Source organism: Vitis riparia, chromosome 11, assembly GCF_004353265.1.
Source record: "Vitis riparia cultivar Riparia Gloire de Montpellier isolate 1030 chromosome 11, EGFV_Vit.rip_1.0, whole genome shotgun sequence".
NCBI classification, from domain to species: domain Eukaryota; kingdom Viridiplantae; phylum Streptophyta; class Magnoliopsida; order Vitales; family Vitaceae; genus Vitis; species Vitis riparia.
This window is the reverse complement of record NC_048441.1, coordinates 5,630,602-5,652,165: the sequence shown is the minus strand read 5'-3', so window position 1 is coordinate 5,652,165 and position 21,564 is coordinate 5,630,602. Positions and strand designations below refer to the sequence as shown.

Sequence of the window (21,564 nt, the reverse complement as noted above, 5' to 3'; positions counted from 1 at the left end):
ATATCAGCATCGGATAGGTTGCGGCAAAAATTAAAGTTTCATGAAAAGGGACGAGTAGATCCGAGAATTGAAAAAATATGAATATTTTTATCCGTGACTACTCTAAATAGTCTTGGATATTGGGAACCCAAAGGTTGATCCCTCCACCACAAGTCTTCCCAGAACCGAATTCTTTCCCCATCTCCTACTACAAACCGAGTAAACTTGGAAAACTCTTGAAAGACTTGTGCAATAGCCTTCCAAAGACAACGATGTGACCATTTGACTATAGTGTTGGCATCCCATTCGTTAGAGTGTGATCCGTAAATGCTTAAAATAACCTTATGTCATAGAGCTGAACCCTCCCTAGGGTACCTCCACAACCATTTCCCTAAGAGTGTGACATTCCTTAGAGCTATCTTCCCAAATCCCAAACTCCCTTTTGCCTTCGGCTTACACACTACATCCCAATTAACAAGATGATCTCTTTTACCTTCCCCAACCCCTGACCATAAAAAATCCATTTGCAATCTCTCAATTTTTGCAGTCACTGAAGCGGGTATCTTAAACAAGGAAAGGAAGTAGCAAGGCATATGGGTGAGGCAAGATTGGATAAGAGTTATCCTACCTCCAAAAGATAAAAAAGTCTTTTGCCACCCATCTAATCTTCTCGAGATCCTCTCAATCACTGGATCCCAAAAGCCACAAGTCTTGGGATTCCCTCCTAAAGGAAGACCCAAGTAGGGTATAGGCCACCCAGAAGCCTTGCAATCAAGCAATTCGGCCAACCTAGAAAGATAATTTTGTTCAAGATTGATGCCATAAATATTACTCTTGTCAAGGTTAACCTTAAGCCCAGAAATATGCCCAAACACTAGCAATAAACTCTTGAGAGTCTGCAAATCTTCCTCCCTAGTGTTAGAAAAGAAAATGGTATCATCTGCAAATTGCAAATGGGACATCCTTCTACTGTTCCTAACCACCCTGAAACCCTCCAATGAATTCCTTTCTTCTGCTCTCAATAACATCCTACTCAGTACATTTGCGACTAAAGTAAACAAAAATGGGGATAAAGGGTCGCCTTGTCTTAAGCCTCTAGATGCCTTGACCCACCCTTTAGCGTTTCCATTCACTAAAACTGCAAAAGATACTCTGGACAAACAGCCTCTCATCCATTTCCTTCATCTAGGACTAAACCCTTTCTTTTTTTTTTTCTTTTTTATAAATAAGCACAGCATAGATTAACAAAAGGCAAAAAGCCACAAAGCATACAGGGAGTATACAAGGCAGCTAAGGCCTCACAACCAAAGAAAGATAAACAAAAAACTCACCAACCCTTAATTGGAAGCTAACCATTCCAAAAAGTCTATAAGGGAGGGTGGCACCTCTCCAATATACAATTTAGCCCAACCCCATAAATTACAAACAAAAGAATTTTTAAGCTTCTGAATTGCTAACACCAACCCCCCCCCCCCCCCCCCCCCAAAATTACCCTAAAAGCTAGTATATTCCTCTCTTTCCAAACCGTCCAAAAAATGAACAAAATGGATTTCCAAATTTTTTTCCCCACAAAAGAGCCCCTCCAACTAAATAAGACCTCCTTTACAGTTTCTGGAAAAACCCACTGAGCACCAAACAACCCAAGAACAATATCCCACAACACTCTGGCCACTATACAATGTATTAAAATATGATTTACAGTTTCCTCTTCGCAACCACACAAAAAACAACAATTAAGAAGTTGTCACCCTCTTTTCTAGAGCCTATCCAGAGCAAGCACCTTCCCCCAAGCAGCTTCCCACGTGAAGAACGCAATTTTGGTTGGAACTCTATCCACCCAAACGTTACTTTTTAGGAAAACGGCAACATTAGGGCTTGCCAACAGGCTATACGCTTTCTTGACTCTAAACTGCCCGTTTCTCCCTTCCTTCCAAAAAACCGAGTCTTCCTCCAGAGTAATCCTATGCCCCCTCAAAACAAGAAGTAAATTGCCTACCATATCCAATTCCCAATCATTAAAGTCCCTAAGAAACCTTAAATTTCAGTCGCCTTGGCCGAAATTCTGGTCTCACATCTCTTCCACTGTAGCATTCTTATGCACGGCCATAGCATAAAGATGCGGGAATCTTTGTGACAGCACTGTACATCCACACCAAAGATCAGTCCAGAATTTGATTTTGGTGCCTTTTCCCACTTTAAATGCCATGTTTTCTCAGCACGAAGCAGATTCCTTTAGAATCTCCTTCCAAACCCCTACTCCAACCGCCTCATTTGTCTTCTTTGTCCTCCAAACAAGATCCTCTTGCCCATGCTTCGCCGCAAGCACCTGCTTCCAAGGATCCTCCTTAACACAAGCAAATCTCCATAACCATTTACCAAGCAAGGCTTTGTTCAATAAGGTTAGCTTTCTTAAGCCCAGCCCCCCTTTTTCCTTAACCGCACAAACCACCTCCTAATTGACTAAGTGGCCTTTCTTTTCCAAATTACCCCCTCCCCACAAAAAATCTCTTTGCAACTTTTCTAACCTCCTTGCCACTATCTTTGGCATGCGGAAAAGAGACATTTGATACAATGGCATACTAGCCATCGTGGTCTTTATTAGCGTAATTCTCCCACCTTTTGATATATATTGACGTTTCCATAGGGCAAGTCTCCTCCTCACTCTCTCTTCCACCCCATCCCACACGGAAGAGGCCTTATTAGGCGCCTCCAATGGCAGCCCCAAGTAGACTGCAAGCAGCTGTCCCATCCTACACCCTAACTCCGCTGCCATCTCGTCCACCTCTTCCACCTCCCCAACCGGTAAAATTTCACTCTTGGCCAAATTAATCCTTAACCCTGAAGCAGCTTCAAACCAAAAGAGAATCCAACTCAAGTGCGTTATGTGCTCTTTCTTTGCCTCACAAAAAACGACTGTATCATCAGCAAAGAATAAGTGTGAAATATTAACAGCCTGTCCTCTACATCGCCGTATGCCACACCCATAGATAAAACCCCCTTCAACAGCCATCCTAATTAGAACACTCAACACTTCCATTCCCATAACAAAAAGATAGGGGGAAAGAGGGTCCCCTTGACGCAACCCCTTAGAACTCGGAAAGAACCCGGTTGGCACTCCGTTCACCAAGACCAAAACTTGGTTGTAGATATACAACTCCACATCCATTCCAACCACTTCGGCCCAAACCCCATTTTTTGCAAGACCTTCATCAAAAACTGTCAGTTAATGCTGTCATACACCTTCTCAATATCCAATTTGCAAATTAGACCTTTCTCTCCCCTTTTTTGCCATGAATCAATCACCTCATTTGCAATTAAAGAAGCATCTAGAATCTGTCTCCCCATAACAAACGCATTCTAATAAAGGGAAACCACTTTTCCTATCACTTTCTTGAGTCTATTGGTCAGCACCTTAGCCAACAATTTATACAGCCCCCCTAACAGGCTGATGGGTCTATAATCCCCAAGGTCTCTTCGGTAGCAAGACCAGAAACGTATTGTTTAGGCTCCTAAGGAAAGAATTCTGCTCATGAAATTCCTTAAACATATCCAAAATCTCCTCCTTTACGAAATCCCAACAGTTTTGCCAAAAAGCCACAATGAACCCGTCCGGTCCTGGGGCTTTGTCCCCATTCATATCCATTAAAGCAGCATGAACCTCAGACTCAGAAAAAGGGAGCTCCAGCAACTCCGCTTCTTGCTGGCTGATTTGCTTTAACTGCAATCCCCCTATGTTCGCCTTTCAATCCGAGCTTTCTGAGAGCAGTTGCTGAAAGGCGTTCGCTACCCCTTCCCTCACTTCTTGCTCCTTTGATAACCACACCCCATTTATCTTGACTCTGTCTAGGGAATTAACTCTTTGATGAGCAGTTGTCATACAATGAAAGTAACTTGTATTTCTATCCCCTTTCCTTAGCCATAATTCCCTTGACAGCTGTCTCCAATGGGTTTCTTCCAAGGTCACCCACTTAGCGTATCCCTCCTTGGCTTCCTTTTTACAGACTGTTTCCTCCTCCATCAAACTTCTCTCCCCTTCCACCATATCGCAGAACTCCACTTGTTGGAGAGCTGCAGCTTTATTGCACTCCAATCTCCCGAACACCTCCCTATTCCAAATTTTTAGAATTTGTTTCATCTCCTTCAGCTTAGCAGCCAGTCTATAACTAGCACTGCCTCTAACCACCATCCCCTGCCACCAACAACGAAGAAGATCTTTAAACCCCTCAACTTTGAGCCACATATTTTCGAACCTGAATGGGGAGGGTCCTCTTCTTAGTCCACCGCCCTCAAGAAGTACTGGGAAATGATCCGAGGTAGGCCAAGGTAATCTTCTCTGGACAACACTACTGAACTGATCGAGTCAACTAGGAGTCGCGAGAAATCTATCCAATCTGGCCCAAGACTGATTATTAAGGCCCCCGCTCCAAGTAAATAATCCCCCTTGCAGCGGGAGGTCAACAAGCCCTAAGTTGTCTATAACCTGAGCAAATCTCCTCATTGCTGAGGTTATTCTCCCTTGTATGCTCCTTTCACTTTGGGATATGATGATATTAAAATCACCCCCTAGGGACTAGGGTTCTTCCCAAATTCCTCTAATCGCCACAAACACTCCCTTTCTTTTCTGGAAAAAGGACCATATACTCCCATAAATACCCAGACTGCACCATCTTCCACGTTCCTGAATCTGCAGGAAGTGGAAAACTGGCCCACCTCACAATCCAAATTTTCCAAAGACCTTTTGTCCTAGCTAATCAAGATGCCTCCTGCCGAACCAATAGCATCCAAGGTTCTCCAGTCTAAGAATCTCCTCGGACCTAAACTTCTCACCACCCCTTCAGCCATAACTTGTAACTTTGTCTCCTGGATACACAACAAATCCACCTTCTGCTTTCTTATGACAAACTTTATTATTTTCCTTTTAGAGCTGTCATTCGCTCCCCTCACATTCCAACTCAAGATTTTTAGGTTCATTGGACATCCGCTAACTGGCTCCCTCTGCCCTAAAGAGGACATTTCTTCTTAAGTTCCCCCTCATAGTTAATTGAACACTCCAGCCTCTTGAGCTCCCTTTCAAATTTTGATTTCTCCAGAAGACCTTTACTGTGTATCCTTTCCCTCCTTTTTCTAATTTTGATCAAGAAACTCAGAATTTCCTTTTCCAAACCTACAGTCGAAAAGCCCAAGAAATGGCTGAATTTAGCCAAACTGCTTTCCTCCCAATTATCCTCCTTTTCACCCCTTACTTCTTGGGGTTCAGACTGAACTGACCCCCACTCCAGATCCCTTGCCAAATCTCCGACACAATTAACCTCAACCAAGTCCCAACAACCATTGCCAACCTCAGCGTGCCCGTCTGCGTCTGGGATGCTTACCAATTTTCCTTCCTGAGTATCCTCCCTTAGCATCCCAGAATGGTCGTAATACTCCCCCTCCGGAGTCCGACCAAAATAAAAAGAATTAGGAAGAGAAGACCCCGAGACCCTTAAGCCCCACGAATTTGAAACATACCCATACCTTGAAGCTTCTTCTATTAGCGCACGGTTTGTCATTGTAGAGTGAAAATCCACCTGCTGCTTCCTCCAGTCTTCCTTCTGTCACATCATAATAAACTCAAGCTCCGAGTTGCTCCCCTTGCAGGTTCCAGTGAGAGCTGAGGAGCAAGCCTTCAATGAAAGCCCACTTACAATGAGCTGGGGTTGGGACTGGGACGGGCCATGACTTTCCTTTAACAGGAAAGAAGGCCCAATATTCAACGCGTTCACCTCAACGGCGGCCCACCCCTTTCCTTTGGAACATGACGGCCCAACCTCTAGCCCAGCCCCACCACCCACATCCCCCTTTAAAAAAGATCTTCCTCTGATGGGCCTTGTGAGATATGCCCAACAACCCTCTTCGAGCTCACAAGTCCCACTACAAGGCTAGACGAAGACGGCCCAGCAACCGACAATTCACGAGAAGGCCGAGTCAACGACCCATTCTGAGCCCGATTTTCAAACACTTCACTACCCGCCTCGTTCACCTGCCCTCCAATCCCATCAATTGACCGGAACTGCGCCTCGAGCCACGCATTTGCCAACTCTTCCACTCGCGGACCAGCGCGTGCATCAACGTCTCCCCTAACCTTTCTGCTTGATCGACCAGACGAGCCACTATAGTTCACCGTGTTCTACCTCAACGACAACAGGACCTCCCACCAAAGGGAGAGGCAATAGGTCGACTCCTCTACCCCTGTCTCCAACGAGCTTGGCAAGTCTTCGCCGTTTGTTCTAACTAAAATCCGAGCCCACTGTAGTTCCTCCATTCTCTCCGTCTTAGGGTCGATAGCTAAGAAACCACCACACACTTCCCCCACTCTTCTCAAAATCGACGGGACCCACAATGAGATTGGAAGACCTAGAATCCTCACCCAAGCTTCATTTCTTAATTCCCCTTTTTTCAAACACCTAGACCTTGGATTCCAACACTCCAATCCCATCTGAATCCCTCCCACCAACCTTTTCCCAGAGGTGAGAACTCGTCTGGCTTCTTCCACAAATTCAAACTCCAATAGAACCCGTCCTCCCCAACCTTGCCAACCCTAACTTTCCTTTCAACCCCCAAGAACTTGCCATTAGCCACCCCAACCTCTCCAAATCCTCTCCTCCTGCTAGACTAGGGTTCCAGATCCCGACTACACAATGATCCAATCTACTCAAGTTTCTGCTTACTTCCTCCCCTTTTACCTCCACTCTGACCTTTTTGCTATCCCTACTCCACGGCCTCTTCACCAATTCGACATTCGACCTTCCCGAGACCCTCTCTTCCTATTTGTACTCCTTTTTGTCGAGACAAACATCCAATTTACGCAAACTCTCCGCCATAGCCAACCATCCATGGGTTTCTTTGGTTTTGCCTTTATTTTAAGGAGGAAGTTTTGTGGGGAAGAGGATTTGTCCTTTTTTTTGGGGAGGGTGGTTGGCAGGAGGGGGGTTGGTTGGCTTGGGTTTATGGAAGGAGAAGAATAAAAAAAATTTAGAACTAAAAGATGTTTTCCATAAATCTAGGTGTCCTTTTTTCTCTGATAGGTAAATTTTTGTGCCTATTGAGACTTAAACCTAGAAACCTTCCCACAAACCCTCCCCAACCCTTTACCACTTGACCCAGGCCTCAAAGGATTCCTTAAATCTTTGTTTATGTGCTCAATGGATGCCTTTATGGAAGGAAGTATATCTTCATAACTTCTTGGATAGGGTGTAACTGAAGTGAGTATTCCTAGTGGGTGCAAGTTACTGGTTGGGGTTGAATTATTTCACTTTGTTAGGTCTTTGTATATGCACTTTGTACTAGGGTTCACCCCCTTTATTAGCTTAATAGACATCCTTTATTATCTATTAAAAATAGACATAAATGAAAATAAACTTTCCCAGAGATCTATATATTTGACAAATTTTAGCGAACACAATATTGGAAAAGTTGAAAAAGTATGTCCATCAAAGAATCGGCAACAAATATTCACCAAATAATAAGCTGCTCAAATTCTGAAGTCTGGTGCATGTTTATAGAGACAAAAATATGTTCTGAAATTTTTATTTCATCAGAGAAAAACAATTCATTTCATTGAATATATATATATATAAGCTTTCACCAGAGATCTATATATTTGACAAATTTTAGCGAACACAATATTGGAAAAGTTGAAAAATTATGTCCATCAAAGAATCAGCAACAAATATTCACCAAATAATAAGCTGCTCAACTTCTGAAGTCTGGTGCATGTTTATAGAGGCAAAAATATGTTCTGAAATTTTGATTTCATCAGAGAAAAACAATTCATTTCATTGAATATATATGTATATATATATATGTATATATATGTATACAAAGGCACAATGTATTTCTGATGCCAGCTTATACATGCTTTCATCAGAAACAAACAATTCTTTTCACTGAACTGTGCTCTATCTTTACATATATCTATATACATCTAGATATCAGAGTGCGTATGTGGGAATTTGTGTGCATGTGATGCCCATGCAAACATAAATCTATTCTCCTGATATGGTCTGAAAGTAACTCACAGAAATGAGCAAAACATACATCATCGACAAGCAATCCCTTGATGAAATGACGCCGCAGATGTTGATAGTCAAAATTGTCAGTGAAAATACTGAGGACTTCCGGGGAGCAGATGTCAATATAGCAATCCTGCAAAGAATAGATTAAGGACAACAAATTTTTTTTCAAGCCATGCATCACAGCAAGAAGAGAGAGAGAGAGAGAGAGCAGGAAGAATAATAAAGAATCAGAGATAGATCTATCAATCCACAAAATCACTTGATCAACCATAGGAAAAACTAAAACCACAAATTCAGGTTGGCTCACTTCAACAAAAGTTGTTTAGGCATGATACTCAGTTTTAATTTTCAAATGTCAAATGAAATAAATTTTCAAAACCTTCCCACAGGCAAAACAGCCCCATTATGGAGCCAACCAAGGTGATATTGTTGGACTACCAGTTGCAACCCCAAAAGCCTAAGCTATTAGGAGCAATGCTTTTTTACTGAGTTGTTCAGTAGAAGATTGAAGGAAAAATAGAAGAGGATAACAAAACAAAGATGAGGATTTCTAGACTGTTGCCCATCTCTGTGGTGTGTATATATAAATATAGCTTGCCTCCATATTGAGGCATAGGGTATGCATATATAGATAAGCTTAATGCAGCATTGCAACCTTAGCAAATAAAGATCACAATAGGAGAAAAACAACTTGCCTGTTCAGTTATGAGATAGAAAGAGGCAACCAATGCAGCATTGCTACCTTAGTAAATAAAGATCACAATAGGACAAAATTAATTTGCCTGTTCAGTTATGAAATAGAAAGAGACAACCAATTGATAATGACAAAAGCCAATACTTGAAAACCTAAGAACTGCAAACACATTATTTCTTCTATTATTTCATAAATATTTTCCTTATATCATACCCAAGTTGTCAGACTAGTTGGTAATTCTTAGAGCTAAGCACCAGAATTACAAGAACATTAAACTCGTTAATAACAAAGTATAATAGTAAATTTAAAAAAGAAGCCAGAAAATGTAAAACGATTTTTGAGGAATGAACCTGCTTGTCATTGTGGAGGGAAATTGAAGGATTGTCAGCTAGTAACATTTTCTCAAGAGATAAAGTCCCTTTCGGTCTGCCTTATCCCCATAATATAGAAGTTGCTTCGTGTAAGGATCAATTGCCATAAACAGCTCATCAGTACCAAGTCGAGATTGATGAGTAATCAGAGAAGGCTTTGACCGTTTAATAACCATAGTCATTACAGCATTATTATCCTTCTTCCTTCTACCCTTATGTTCTTGAAGTGCCTGTGTAAGCGACATGTTGCTTACTGTATCTCCAGTAACAAGGATGAAGTCTCCATGTATCTTCAGATTCAAAATCAGAAACATCAGAGGTCTACAGCACATTGTTTCTCATCAAATGTTTTCCAAGAACAACAATTTCAACATACATAAGCAAAGAACAATATCTTAAAATGGTACTAGACATACCACATGCCGCTCGTAAATCAGATGCAGAGCATCACCGGCACAGACAGAATTGTGTGACTCTATTGTGGTGACCTCAAAGTGTTGCAAAGAAAACCAATGGGAATTCTCCAAATATTTAATAACCTGTTTCGAATGCGCACAGAAAAAGACAAAAACCTCCTCAATCCCAGCAGACTCAAGCCACCCTAACGTGTAGTCTATCATGGGGACATTCACCAATGGCACCAGTACCTTCCAACATCAAATTGGAAATCCACATAAAAATGTTACAAGAATCGAATATGAACAATCAACCCCACCTTTCAACATCAAATACAAAACACTGAACATGAATTGCAGAATAACTGAATATAATCAATACACAACCTTTCAACATGAAATCCAAAACGTCAAAATCAGTGATATCACAAGAATTAAGAGTTGAAAACCTGAATTGTAGAATAATTTAATGTAACCGGCAGCACCTTCCAACATCACATTCAAAACCCAGAATGACAAATATTTACACTCCAACATGAATTGTAAAACAATTGAATGCAATGAATACACCTCTAAAGATGAATTTCAAAACCCAAATCAAAAGTAATAAGAGTTAGGGCACGGATTAAGGAATAATGGAATATAAATAGTAACAGTGAATAACGGTTTGTATGAGTGCGTTAGAGAGAGAGAGAGAGAGGAAGCGAGAAAGAGAGAGAGGTTTGGAAGTTTACTTTGGGGCGTTCAAGGGTGATGGGACGGAACTTCTGGGCGAAGCTGTCCACCAACAGAATGGCCTGAAGAGGGACGCGGACAAGCTCTTCTGCATCTTCCGAAACCCTAGTTGATCCTTTTCTATGGACCATTTGCTTTTATTACCTCTTTCTTGGTGTCTGGATGATTACTCCTGGAGAGACACAGAGTCTATGTGGCTTTCGGGCTAGAAGGACCAGAACGGACTCGGAGAAGTTAGATATAAAGCCAGAAGGGGGAAGGTTAAAAAGGGAGTTTCCTTAAGGAGTGAGACTAGATTCCGTTTGGGTGTGCCTTGCCCCTTTCAAGCGTTTCCCAGTCCCAGCTCGTTTTCTGGCGAAGTTCTGATCATTTTGCTTCATTCTAATTTGGATCGTAACAAATTTTTCAAAATCATGTTAAAATATGATAAAAATTAAAAATATCTTTAATGGTGCTGCTTTTAAAGGACAAAATTTTTTATTCCATAATACATTTTTAAAAGGTATCATTTAAAACAATTTTTGACTTATGTTCAAATATTGATTAATTTATAATGACATTTCTAATAAAAATATTATAAAAATAATTTGTGAATCCCACATTTCTGCTCATGCGTTTCCCACTCGAATGGCGCGAACTCACTTTTTATTATTTTGAAAAATGATTTTTGAAATGACTTGGAGTCGCCACTTATTTTTATTTTATTTTTAAAAGGAAAACAAAATAAGAAATAAAACTTTAAATGTGACTCCTTATTTGGAAAAAGTGATCTGTGAAAAATCGAATTTGGGCTCGGGGTCAAGTTACTTATTAGAAAGGTACGGTAATGACCGTACCACCCCTCTAAGCCCCTAAAATGGGTCTCTACCATGGATTGAAAAATCGGAAAATGTCGCCGATATTTCGGAGAAATATCGGATATTGGGAGGCACCGAAACGATAATCGGCACCGATTATCGATCGACGGAAAAATCGGCCAAAAATCGGCAAAATCGCCGATATATCGGCGAAATATCGGTGCAGAACCGAAAAATCGGCGAAAAATCGGAGAGTGGAGGCACGCGCGGAGAAGACGGAGGCTGACGGGAAAAAATTGGCGATTAATCGGTAAAATCAGCGATTTATCGCCGATTTTTCATAAAATCGACGATTTTTTGACGAAAAAATCACGATAAATCGGCGATTTTTTGAAAAAATCGGCGATTTTTTGAAGCTCCCATGCTTTTGATCTGACGGCCAATTTTGAATTTTTGAGGATCTGATGGCCCAGATTTCACCCGTGTATTTGTAAAGGCCTCCAATGGTCAGATTTGTGATCCAACGGCTAGTTTGACCAAAAAAATTCCTATAAATACCCACATTCCATTTCATTTCATACATCAAAATTCTTATATGATCTAGCAAAATTTTTTTATTTTGAAAATTTGGTGGTGAAGGGGATTAACTCCAAGTCAAGGCTAATTAAGGTATGTCTTACCTTTCATAAAATTTATTTTATTATGCATAATTCAATTTTATTTATTATATATAGTTTAATTGATATTATCTAATTCATATGGAAATGTAATTGTAATGTTTATCTATTTCATATATACATAATTCAATTTTAATTTTTATTAGTAATGATTCTTATCAATTTCATGAATATGCAAATTTAATTTAATTTATTTTATTTTAATTTAATTTAATTCTTATCAAAATTTTATTGTAATGTTTATCTATTTCATATATGCATAATTTAATTTTAATTTTTATTAGTAATGGTTCTTATCAATTTCATGAATATGCAAATTTAATTTAATTTAATTTAATTTAATTTAATTCTTATCAAAATTTTATTGTAATGTTTATCTATTTCATATATGCATAATTCAATTTTAATTTTTATTAGTAATGGTTCTTATCAATTTCATGAATATGCAAATTTAATTTAATTTAATTCTTATCAATTTCATGAATATGCAAATTTAATTTAATTTAATTTAATTTAATTTAATTCTTATCAAAATTTTATTGTAATGTTTATCTATTTCATATATGCATAATTCAATTTTAATTTTTATTAGTAATGGTTCTTATCAATTTCATGAATATGCAAATTTAATTTAATATAATTCTTATCAATTTCATGAATATGCAAATTTAATTTAATTTAATTTAATTTAATTTAATTCTTATCAAAATTTTATTGTAATGTTTATCTATTTCATATATGCATAATTCAATTTTAATTTTAATTTTTATTAGTAATGATTCTTATTAATTTCATGAATATGAAAATTTAATTTAATTTAATTTAATTCATATTGAAATTTTATTGTAATGTTTATCTATTTCATATATGCATAATTCAATTTTAATTTCAATTTTTATTAGTTCTTATCAATTTCATGAATATTAAATTTCTTACATGTTTTATATTTAATAATTTTAAATTTGATATTAGTTTCATAATTCAATTTTAGAAAATGGCTAGTGAAAGCGGTATCATGGGTCGAGATCTTTGTTGGAAATATTGTACACCTATGGAAGGGAACAAAAATGGAACAATATGCAATTACTGTGGGTTGGCAATAAAGAGTGGTGGGATTATTCGTTTTAAATTTCACCTATCACATACAGACCCTAATTCAAATACAAAAAAGTGTCCTAACGTGCCTCCAGAAGTGAAACAAGAAATAAGACGACTTCTAGAGCAAAAAAATAAGGCAAAAGCGAAGAAAGCTGCAGATATAGAAGAGATTCGAGCAGAACTGCGAGACACAATGGGAAGAAGACATAGACATGTAATTGATGAGGACGATGAGGAGAACCTTGGTGGTGATGATGATGATGATGGAGATGATGATGTGTATATGTATCCGGCTGACATGCACCCTGGATGAGCGACATGCTTATAGAGAGGCGGTTCGAGCATCAAAAGCTGTTGAATGGAATCGACAACAAGAAGAACATTTTATAAAAGGCAAAAGAAAAACAGGTATAATATTAATTTGAATTATTACTATTTCTTATCAACTTTATCAATAATATTAAATTAGCATATATGTTTAATTTTAATAATTATAATAGGCGAGTCTTCACATCCAACCAATCCAACAACAAGGCAAATGCGAAAATCGCAAAGTGTTCGATATTCAGATCCATCACTGCTTGATGCACCCTCATTGTACAAATCTTCAACAGCAAGACAGAAAACTGTGAAAAATCTTTTCAAAGGTGGTGCCATCAAGGAAACCATGGGACGTTTGATCAGTAAGTTCTTCATATATGAGAGTGTTCCGCCCAGCAAAGCAGACTCTCACCACTTCAAGAACATGATTGTTGGTGCACAACAAGCAGGTAATTACTATAATTTTAAAAGTTGAATTTATTTTAACAATATCATTACTATTTATATAGTATGATTGACACAAATGTTCTTATATGTTTTAATTATATATGGATGGTAGGTATGGGTATAGAACCACCGTCTCCTTATGAAATCAAACACAAGTATTTGGATATGGAGTACAAAGACATGGAAGCTTATGTCAATATTCAAAGAGAAAAGTGGAAGACTTATGGATGCACGATTATGTTTGACGGATGGACTGGGCCCACGAAATTGAGCATAATTAATTTCATGGTATATTCAAAAGGTAGCACAATCTTCCTCAAATCCGTTGATGCATCAAATAATATAAAGGACAACAAATACATATATGGTTTGTTGAAGGATGTGATCAAGGAAGTTGGCAAACAAAATGTAGTCCAAATAGTTACAGATAATGGGTCGGCATTCGTGAAGGCGGGGAAGTTGTTAATGAATAAATACAATCTTTATTGGACTCCATGTGCAGCACATTGCATCGACTTAATGTTCGAAGACATCGGTAAAAGGACGAGTGTTGCAGATCTGATTACAAAGGCTCGAAAGTAACCAACTTCATTTATAACCATGGTTGGTTGCTTGCACAGATGCGGAAGGTGTGTGGTGGAGACATAGTTCGTCCTGGAGCAACAAGATTTGCAACCAATTATATAGCCCTCGACAGTCTTTTGAAAAAGAAAGCAAACTTGAAGAAAGTGTTTATCAGTGATGAATGGGCACAACACAACTTAAGTCACACATTAATCGGCAAAGAAGTTGAATCACTTATGTTTGACCATGCGTACTGGGAAAGAGTGGGAAAGTTAGTGTCAATATATGAGGCGCTATACACAGTTCTTCGCATTGTCGATTCAGAAGTTGTTCCTACAATGCCATTTGTGTACGAATTGATTCGAGTTATGAAAGAGAACCTCTGTCGACTTAATGCTAAAGAATGGGTGTTAGAAATAATTGCAGATCGTTGGGATAGAACTCTTAAACATCCTCTTCATGCAGTAGGTAAGTATTATTCATCTTTGAAATTTATTGGTATTTAATACGTTTCTTTCATAACATTCTAATTTTACATTTCTACTTTACTATTGTAGCATTCTTTCTTAATCCAAGATTTCAATATAAACATGGAGTTGGTACTGATCCTGATCTACTTCAAGTTGTTCATGAAGTCTTTGCGAAATTAGATCCTACATCAAAAGGTCTTAGTCAATTTGGAAATGAGGTAAATTATTAGAGTTATAATAATATAAATTAAATAATCGAATTTCATTTACTCAACTTTTTCACTTTCAATTATTTAATATGTAGATTATACTATTTCGAGATGCAAAAAGAGGATTCGGTGATCGAGCAGCAATTGCTTCGAGGTCAGAAATGGTTCCCGGTGAGTATTATTTGTGAATTAATAATTCATTTCATTAGCATATTATTGTAACTTTCCAATATAAGTATTGATATCATTTATTTGGTTGTAGCTGAATGGTGGTTCATGTATGGACATCACGCTCCTACATTAAGAAGGTTGGCCATCAAGGTTTTATCGCAAACTGCATCATCTTCAGCTTGTGAGAGAAATTGGAGCACGTTTGCCTTAATTCATACAAAACAAAGAAATCGGCTTGCTTACCCGATGCTCCAACAATTAGTTTTCTATTATTATAACATGAAACTAAAGATACGTGACATGGAAGCAGAACATGACAAAGTTGCAGAGAAAGATTACCTCGATTTACTTGACATTGCAACTGAGGTTGGTGAAGAAGAAGATAACCAATTGTTTCAATGGGTTAGACCTCTTCATTTAGATGATGAAGATGGAAATCCCGACCCACGAATTGCCGCACATGTCCGAGAAGCAGGTGTTGATGTTGATCGAGTGTTATCCGAAGAAGTTCATACTGATAGTTTCAGCCAAGACACGAGAGATTCATTTCAACAAGGAATTTCTCAGCCGGCAGTCACTTCTCGACCTTCTTTTGACTCCACGAGTTTTGAACATAGTAGTAGACCTAGTGCTACTGGTACTTCCGCTTCCGGTTATGATGGTTCAAGAGAAGAGGGGACCAATGATGGTAGCGACCCTGGAAATGATGAAGGGGATGTTAGACAACAACAACAAAGTGGACAACCATTGCCATTTACTTGTGAAGATGATTTCACACATTGTACTCAAGATGAAGACCATGGCTCTAGAAGAGCCGGTCCAGGTGTTGGAGCCATTGGAAAGCCATATAGAGGAAGACAACGAAGGATGATGCCATACAACGAGGACTCATTGTTGGCCAGTTTTGAGTCGATGAGTGTAGAAACTCAATTCAATGATTCATCAAACGAAGCCAACATTTATGCCCCTTATGCAATGAGTTATGGTCAGCCTCCTCAAAATCTTTCAAGTTCCACTGATGAAGAGTATGAAAGGTATAACTATCCTTCTTCTACACAAATGCCATACTACCTTCCACATCAGTTGCAACAACAAGGATTTCAAATGAGCACATGGGAAAACCCTGGATTTCCTATCCATGGACAAGTTGTTGGTAGGACTCAAGAAATTTATGCATGGCATGTTCGTACATACAATCAATACTATCGAAACTCCATGTCCTGGTATGAATATTGTCTTCAACAAGATGGGCTCCCTTCATCTAACAATAACAATATGATGGAACCACATCGATCTTCATTTTGGTATTAAGGACCATTGCAATGTCATATGTATTATGTTTATGTGTAAATTGTTTTCATTTAATAAAATCAAATATTTCTTAACTCAGTTATAACTTTCTAAGTGTACAATTCCAAATTTCATATTTTCTATTCTTAAAATCCAAGTATCGTAAACTATTTACCGATATTTTTTCTTTGACCATATTTATGTCAATTACACTTATAAAATGTATATTCTTGCTTATTCTTGCTTATTTTATCATTCTTTGGATTTTTCTAAGCATTCCCATCAATTTTGGATAATTTTTGTCTCACCGATATTTGATGAAAAATATCCACCGATATTTCTCCGATATTTCCGATATATCCGTAAAATCCAAGTACCGATATATCCGTATTTACCGATATTTCAATCCTTGGTCTCTACTAAATAAAATGAAACAATTATGACAATTGATAAGGAAATAAATGAATATCAAAATGATCACACATTGAAAGCTAAAACATGCATAGATAATAGTCAAAAGAAGAGTGCGCGCGTACCTTAGCAGCGAGCCATGATGCGCTATAATGAAATGAAGTTAGTGCACAATAATGAGCATAAAATATGTCACACATGTCACTAAATAGAGCAAGAGATCATCACTGATGTTGGGCCCCATCAAACCCGATTTATTCTTGCATTAATTAATCTCATAAATTCTATTGTTTTTGAATTATGAAAATTACCTTCATGCTTATTAAAAATAGTGAAAAACGAGAAAATTATTTTAAAATAAGAGAAAATTTGTGAAAGTGTTTGCCTGAAAGAAAAAGACAACGAGTTTATTAAAAACAGGATTCTTGGTGACCCTAAACCTTAAGGAAAGATAGAAAATTGACGATTTAAAATTATTTGAAGACTGTAGTGGATTTATAATTATTTGAAGAAAACTGGAATTTTGAAAATTGATTATAAAAAATTGAAATCTTAAAAAAAAAATTTGAAAATTGGAGTCTTGAAAATTAAATTTAAGAATTGGAGTTTTTGAAATTAAATTTGAAAGAAATTGGAATTTTGGGAATTGAATTTGAAAGAAATTGGAGTTTTTTTTATATAAATAAATAAATAAATAAATTTAGGAAATAGAGTTTTGGAAAATTGAGTTTGAAAACTGAAAATATAGAAGTTAATTTTTGATATCAAAACATGAAGAATAATAAATAAATAAAAAATGACACGTGGTGGATCAAATTTCCATGCTACCTTCCCACACCTTGAACTCCCAATAGCATCACTGTAGGCGCTTCCCATGTAACCACTGCCACCTCTCTGTAGCTCTTCCTCACCAACATTACATTCAGGGGACGGATAGAAGTTTGTCGGTCTCTAGGTTACCATGACAGTTGGCTTCTTCACAGGTGAGCATACCAACCAGACAAAGTCGTAGGGGTCCTCCAGCTTAGTCGTGCGCTTGCCACTACACGCGCTCTCGTCGTCGATAGTGGCGTACTCATTGGTTGCTCCGGCAGCAACGACCTTGCTTACAACAACTCCCACGTTTCTTCGTGTTTCCAACCTGATGCACACCTCCATTTCCATCATGCCATGGTGGCTAGCATAGAACCTCTGCCGACATTGAAGTTTAGGTCGTCTTCTAGCTCACGAACCACAAGTTCGACAACGTCTAATGGAAGGCATTTGGCCTAGAGAGTAAGGTCCCCAAAGTTGTTGGAGCCTTGTCCATTTGAACAGCCTGCTTTATACTGGCATTGGTAGTAATGCTCAAGCAATCGAGTGGCTTTGACCACAACAACGAGAATGAAGATCGCCATCGGCTGGTGGTGGTCACCGAGGCATAGCTTATACCGATGGCTAGTGGACCTTGAAGGCGCGACGCTTCGACATTGATGGCTGGCATACTAAAGGTTCGTGTAGCAGCGCTCTAGGCCATCTCTCTCATACACTCTCATTGATAGAAAACTAGGAAGATGATAAAATTTTGCCACTAAAGTCCAAATTACTTACCATGAACTAAAATTTGAATAACTCAGCTTAAATGCCTTCCCTATAAATGAGGATGAAAAGATATAGGAGAAACCGAGCAAACAGGCATACATTGACCACCCTTAATCATTAAAATGAATCTCTAATGTCAACAAGAGATGGAAGACAATAATGCGAAAATGGAAGAAGATGAAGTATACGGGGACTACACCTGGTGGGATTCGCTTAAGCGCTAATGCTCAATTTCCAGTGTTTTGCTACCTTCTCCTCCACAACACAAGTTCTTTCCCTCTTTAGCTCTCACTCTAGCTCTCTTCACCCTTCCTCCAAGCTGCTCACTCTCTCTTACGACCTAGCCCAAAAATCTTGCCTCCCAAGCTATCTTCCTTAAACTAGCAAAAAACACGCTCCTCTCTAACGGCCATAATATTCCCAACCACTTGTCATTCTCTGATTCCTCAAGAAAAATGTCACCGCCAACCTACTCCATACATGTGCTGCCAAAAAAAAAAAAGGTGGTAAACATGTACTCCCAAAATAACCAAAATAAGGGTCTACATAATTATAATTATTTTTATCATAATCACTTTCTAATTGGCCCTTAATCCAATTTTAGCAAAACAAAGTCACTTTTAAGAAAACTTTAATTAAATGGTTAAATTTATTTTAATGAACTACAAAAACATGAGCCACTTTTCCTACCGTATTCAATATTTTCTATAATTTAAATTATTTTTAGTTTTATTTTTTTATTTTCCTAATTTTATTTTATTATTAATAAGATAATAACATTCTTGAAAGTACTTAACTAAACTTTCATTAAAATTTAATATTAATAATATCATTTTCATTGAAAAAGAGCCTAACTATTTTTTCATAATTTTCATATATAAAAAATCATGATGAAATCATTTAATGAATAATTTTAAAATTTTCATTTTATATCGTATTTTGAAAAATAATTTAAAGTTATATATAAAAATAAATTTTACTTTGCAACATGAGTTTAATTTATTTGTTTTTATCATTTTTGGAAAATATTTTTAAAATAAATAATTAGAGAATCAAAAGCTTAAAAATAAATAAATAAATAAGTAGGGATACACAAAAAATGATACAATAGACATACCATATAAATTCATTTTATATCATTTTCATGTTCTATAGATATTATGACATTATAAGAAAATCATATATTTTAACTTATTGTTAACCTTTAAATTGAATTTTACATATTTTTTAAACCTTAAATCCATTTTATATATCCCTAAAGTATAATTATCCCACTAGTATTTTTTTCTATCATCAATATTAAAATTACTTATTTTTATTAAGTTTATAAAAAGTTTTTGACTTTTAAATACTCTCTTTCTTGGCTAAATATACTTACACCCTCTTTGCTTTGAAATTTCATCCAAAATCCCACTTACAGTTCTTGTTATTAAATTTCATTCACCTCCTTCCAACAAAATTTCAAATCAATATGGATGCACAATTTTTAAGAAATGTGAGTCAATGTAATCCTTTCAAAAACCAACCTGAACTTTAATTCAAATTAATATTTGTTTAAAGAAAAATAAAAAAGCTTATTAGGGCTGACTGATTAGTCTCAAATTCTTGAGAAAATAATCGATAAAATAATCATACAAAAAAGATATAGAAGAAAAAAAGGGTTTTCGAGTGATTTCCTTACACACAACCAAATAATTTAGAATTTTGAATGTAATAGGAATTGGAGAAAAGAATGATGGGAGGTAGAATGGGAAAGCTTTTGAGAAGCCAGCAGAAAGGATAAAGGTCCTTTCTTTTCACTTTGCATCACCCACATGGATAAAAAAACAATTAAGCTTCCTTCTAAAGCAGTAAGATTGTTAAAGGGAAAAACCAAATAAATAAAGACAGTTGATTAATGATGATACAATAAAAATGTAAATAAACATATTTGTATGAGTCTTGAACGGGAAGGGAATCAATCATACAACCCCCCAAAAGGCCAATGGCCAAAGGCCCAAAGCAGCATGTGTAGAGGGTAGTAGTGTACATAATACGCAAATCCATCAAACTGCAATATCAGATTCATGTTCTCCTCTCATCACCTGCTGCCGTCTTCTACACTCGCAGTAAAAACTGTATTCACAACATAACTCCACAGCACAACCACCCCAAACAGACACACCAACCACAGTTTATTCCCAAACCCCATCACCCTCCATCCACGCACACTCCACCAATCTCCGCCCTCCATCGTCTCCTCCATCTCCCACCCAATACAACCCGACCCCAACACTAGGATTCCCGACAATACCCACCCGCTAAACCTCCTCCCCTCCATCAAACCCCACCCGCTCCCAATCGCATCCCACCCCCATCGCTCCTCCATCACAGAAACCACCACTCCCAGGCTCAGCACCGCCATCAGGTACACCTCCACACCCAACCCCACAAGCGCCACCGCCACCGGACCCAGACCACCGGCCTCGGCGGCGGCCGCGACTAATGTGCGCTGGAGGAGCACGTACACCAGCATGACGGCGTAGACACAGATGGTGGTGACCAAGGGTTTCTTCCATGTGGTCCTGACGGCCGTGAGCGCCGTGTCAAGAGTGGGGCGCTTTCCGTTGCAGGAGAGGCCGGTGGAGTGGACGGCGGTTATGGCGGCGAGGAGGGAGAGGGCGTAGCATGGGAAGAAGAAGAGGGCGTTGAGGCGAACGAGGGAGATGGCGTAGGCACGTGACTCCTTCCAGACATGGCGAGCCTCGAAGCGTGTTGGGGAGAGGGCAGCCACTGCCTCCAGATGGTAGATTTGGGATTTGATTGGGTGGGAGGAAAGAGATAGGGAGAAGAGGAGGAGGGAAAGCGGGAGAGTGGCGAGGGCAAATATGGAAACAAAAACTTTAGGATTTCTGAGTAGAATTTTGAATGAAGCGAAGAGGGTTTTGAGAGGGGAGAGAAAACAAGAATCTTGGGGGGATTCCTCACCTCTCTCCCGCATCTCCCTCCCTCTCTCACTTCCCATCTTCTTCGTCTTCCTCCTCGTTAGTCTTTACGAGACTACAAGAACAAGATCGGGACTCAGGAGGCTTTTTTTAATTTTACTAAATTGCCCTTCATCGTCGTTTACTTCAGTCTCCCTCATCTTTCAAGCACGTTGAAGTCGTTTTCTAACCGTTGGATGGTGACACCTGTAAATATCTAGCTGGATAGGAGAAGCAAGTGGGCCCACTATTTAGGCAGCGAAATTTTTTATCTATTTTATAAAGCTGCGATTCCTGTCAGCTCAGCGTGCATAATGGATCGGAGTCTACAATGCCA

The 21,564-nt window shown here is 38.2% G+C and overlaps 2 protein-coding genes and 1 pseudogene across 2 annotated transcripts; 1 reads left to right on the top strand and 2 right to left on the bottom strand.

Annotated features, from left to right (window-relative positions):
• LOC117924717 overlaps nt 1-10,581 on the bottom strand; it is a 52,968-nt pseudogene extending 42,387 nt beyond the window's left edge.
• Nucleotides 10,582-13,129: 2,548 nt separating this feature from the next.
• LOC117924716 lies at nt 13,130-14,150 on the top strand. Its single transcript, XM_034843439.1, has 3 exons — nt 13,130-13,208; nt 13,301-13,570; nt 13,681-14,150. Exons 2-3 carry the CDS (start codon nt 13,339-13,341, stop codon nt 14,148-14,150), a joined length of 702 nt encoding a protein of 233 aa, XP_034699330.1. The 5' UTR covers nt 13,130-13,208; nt 13,301-13,338.
• A 6,194-nt stretch (nt 14,151-20,344) lies between these two features.
• LOC117924715 lies at nt 20,345-21,268 on the bottom strand. The gene has a single exon (XM_034843437.1). It carries the CDS (start codon nt 21,266-21,268, stop codon nt 20,345-20,347), a length of 924 nt encoding a protein of 307 aa, XP_034699328.1.
• Nucleotides 21,269-21,564: the final 296 nt, after the last annotated feature.

Coding starts and splice junctions, on each gene's coding strand:
- LOC117924716 (XM_034843439.1), top strand. CDS start 13,339: ATGCGAAAATCGCAAAGTGTTCGATATTCAGATCCATCACTGCTTGAT. Junction 13,571..13,680: donor TGTTGGTGCACAACAAGCAG/GTAATTACTATA, acceptor TATGGATGGTAG/GTATGGGTATAGAACCACCG.
- LOC117924715 (XM_034843437.1), bottom strand. CDS start 21,268: ATGGGAAGTGAGAGAGGGAGGGAGATGCGGGAGAGAGGTGAGGAATCC.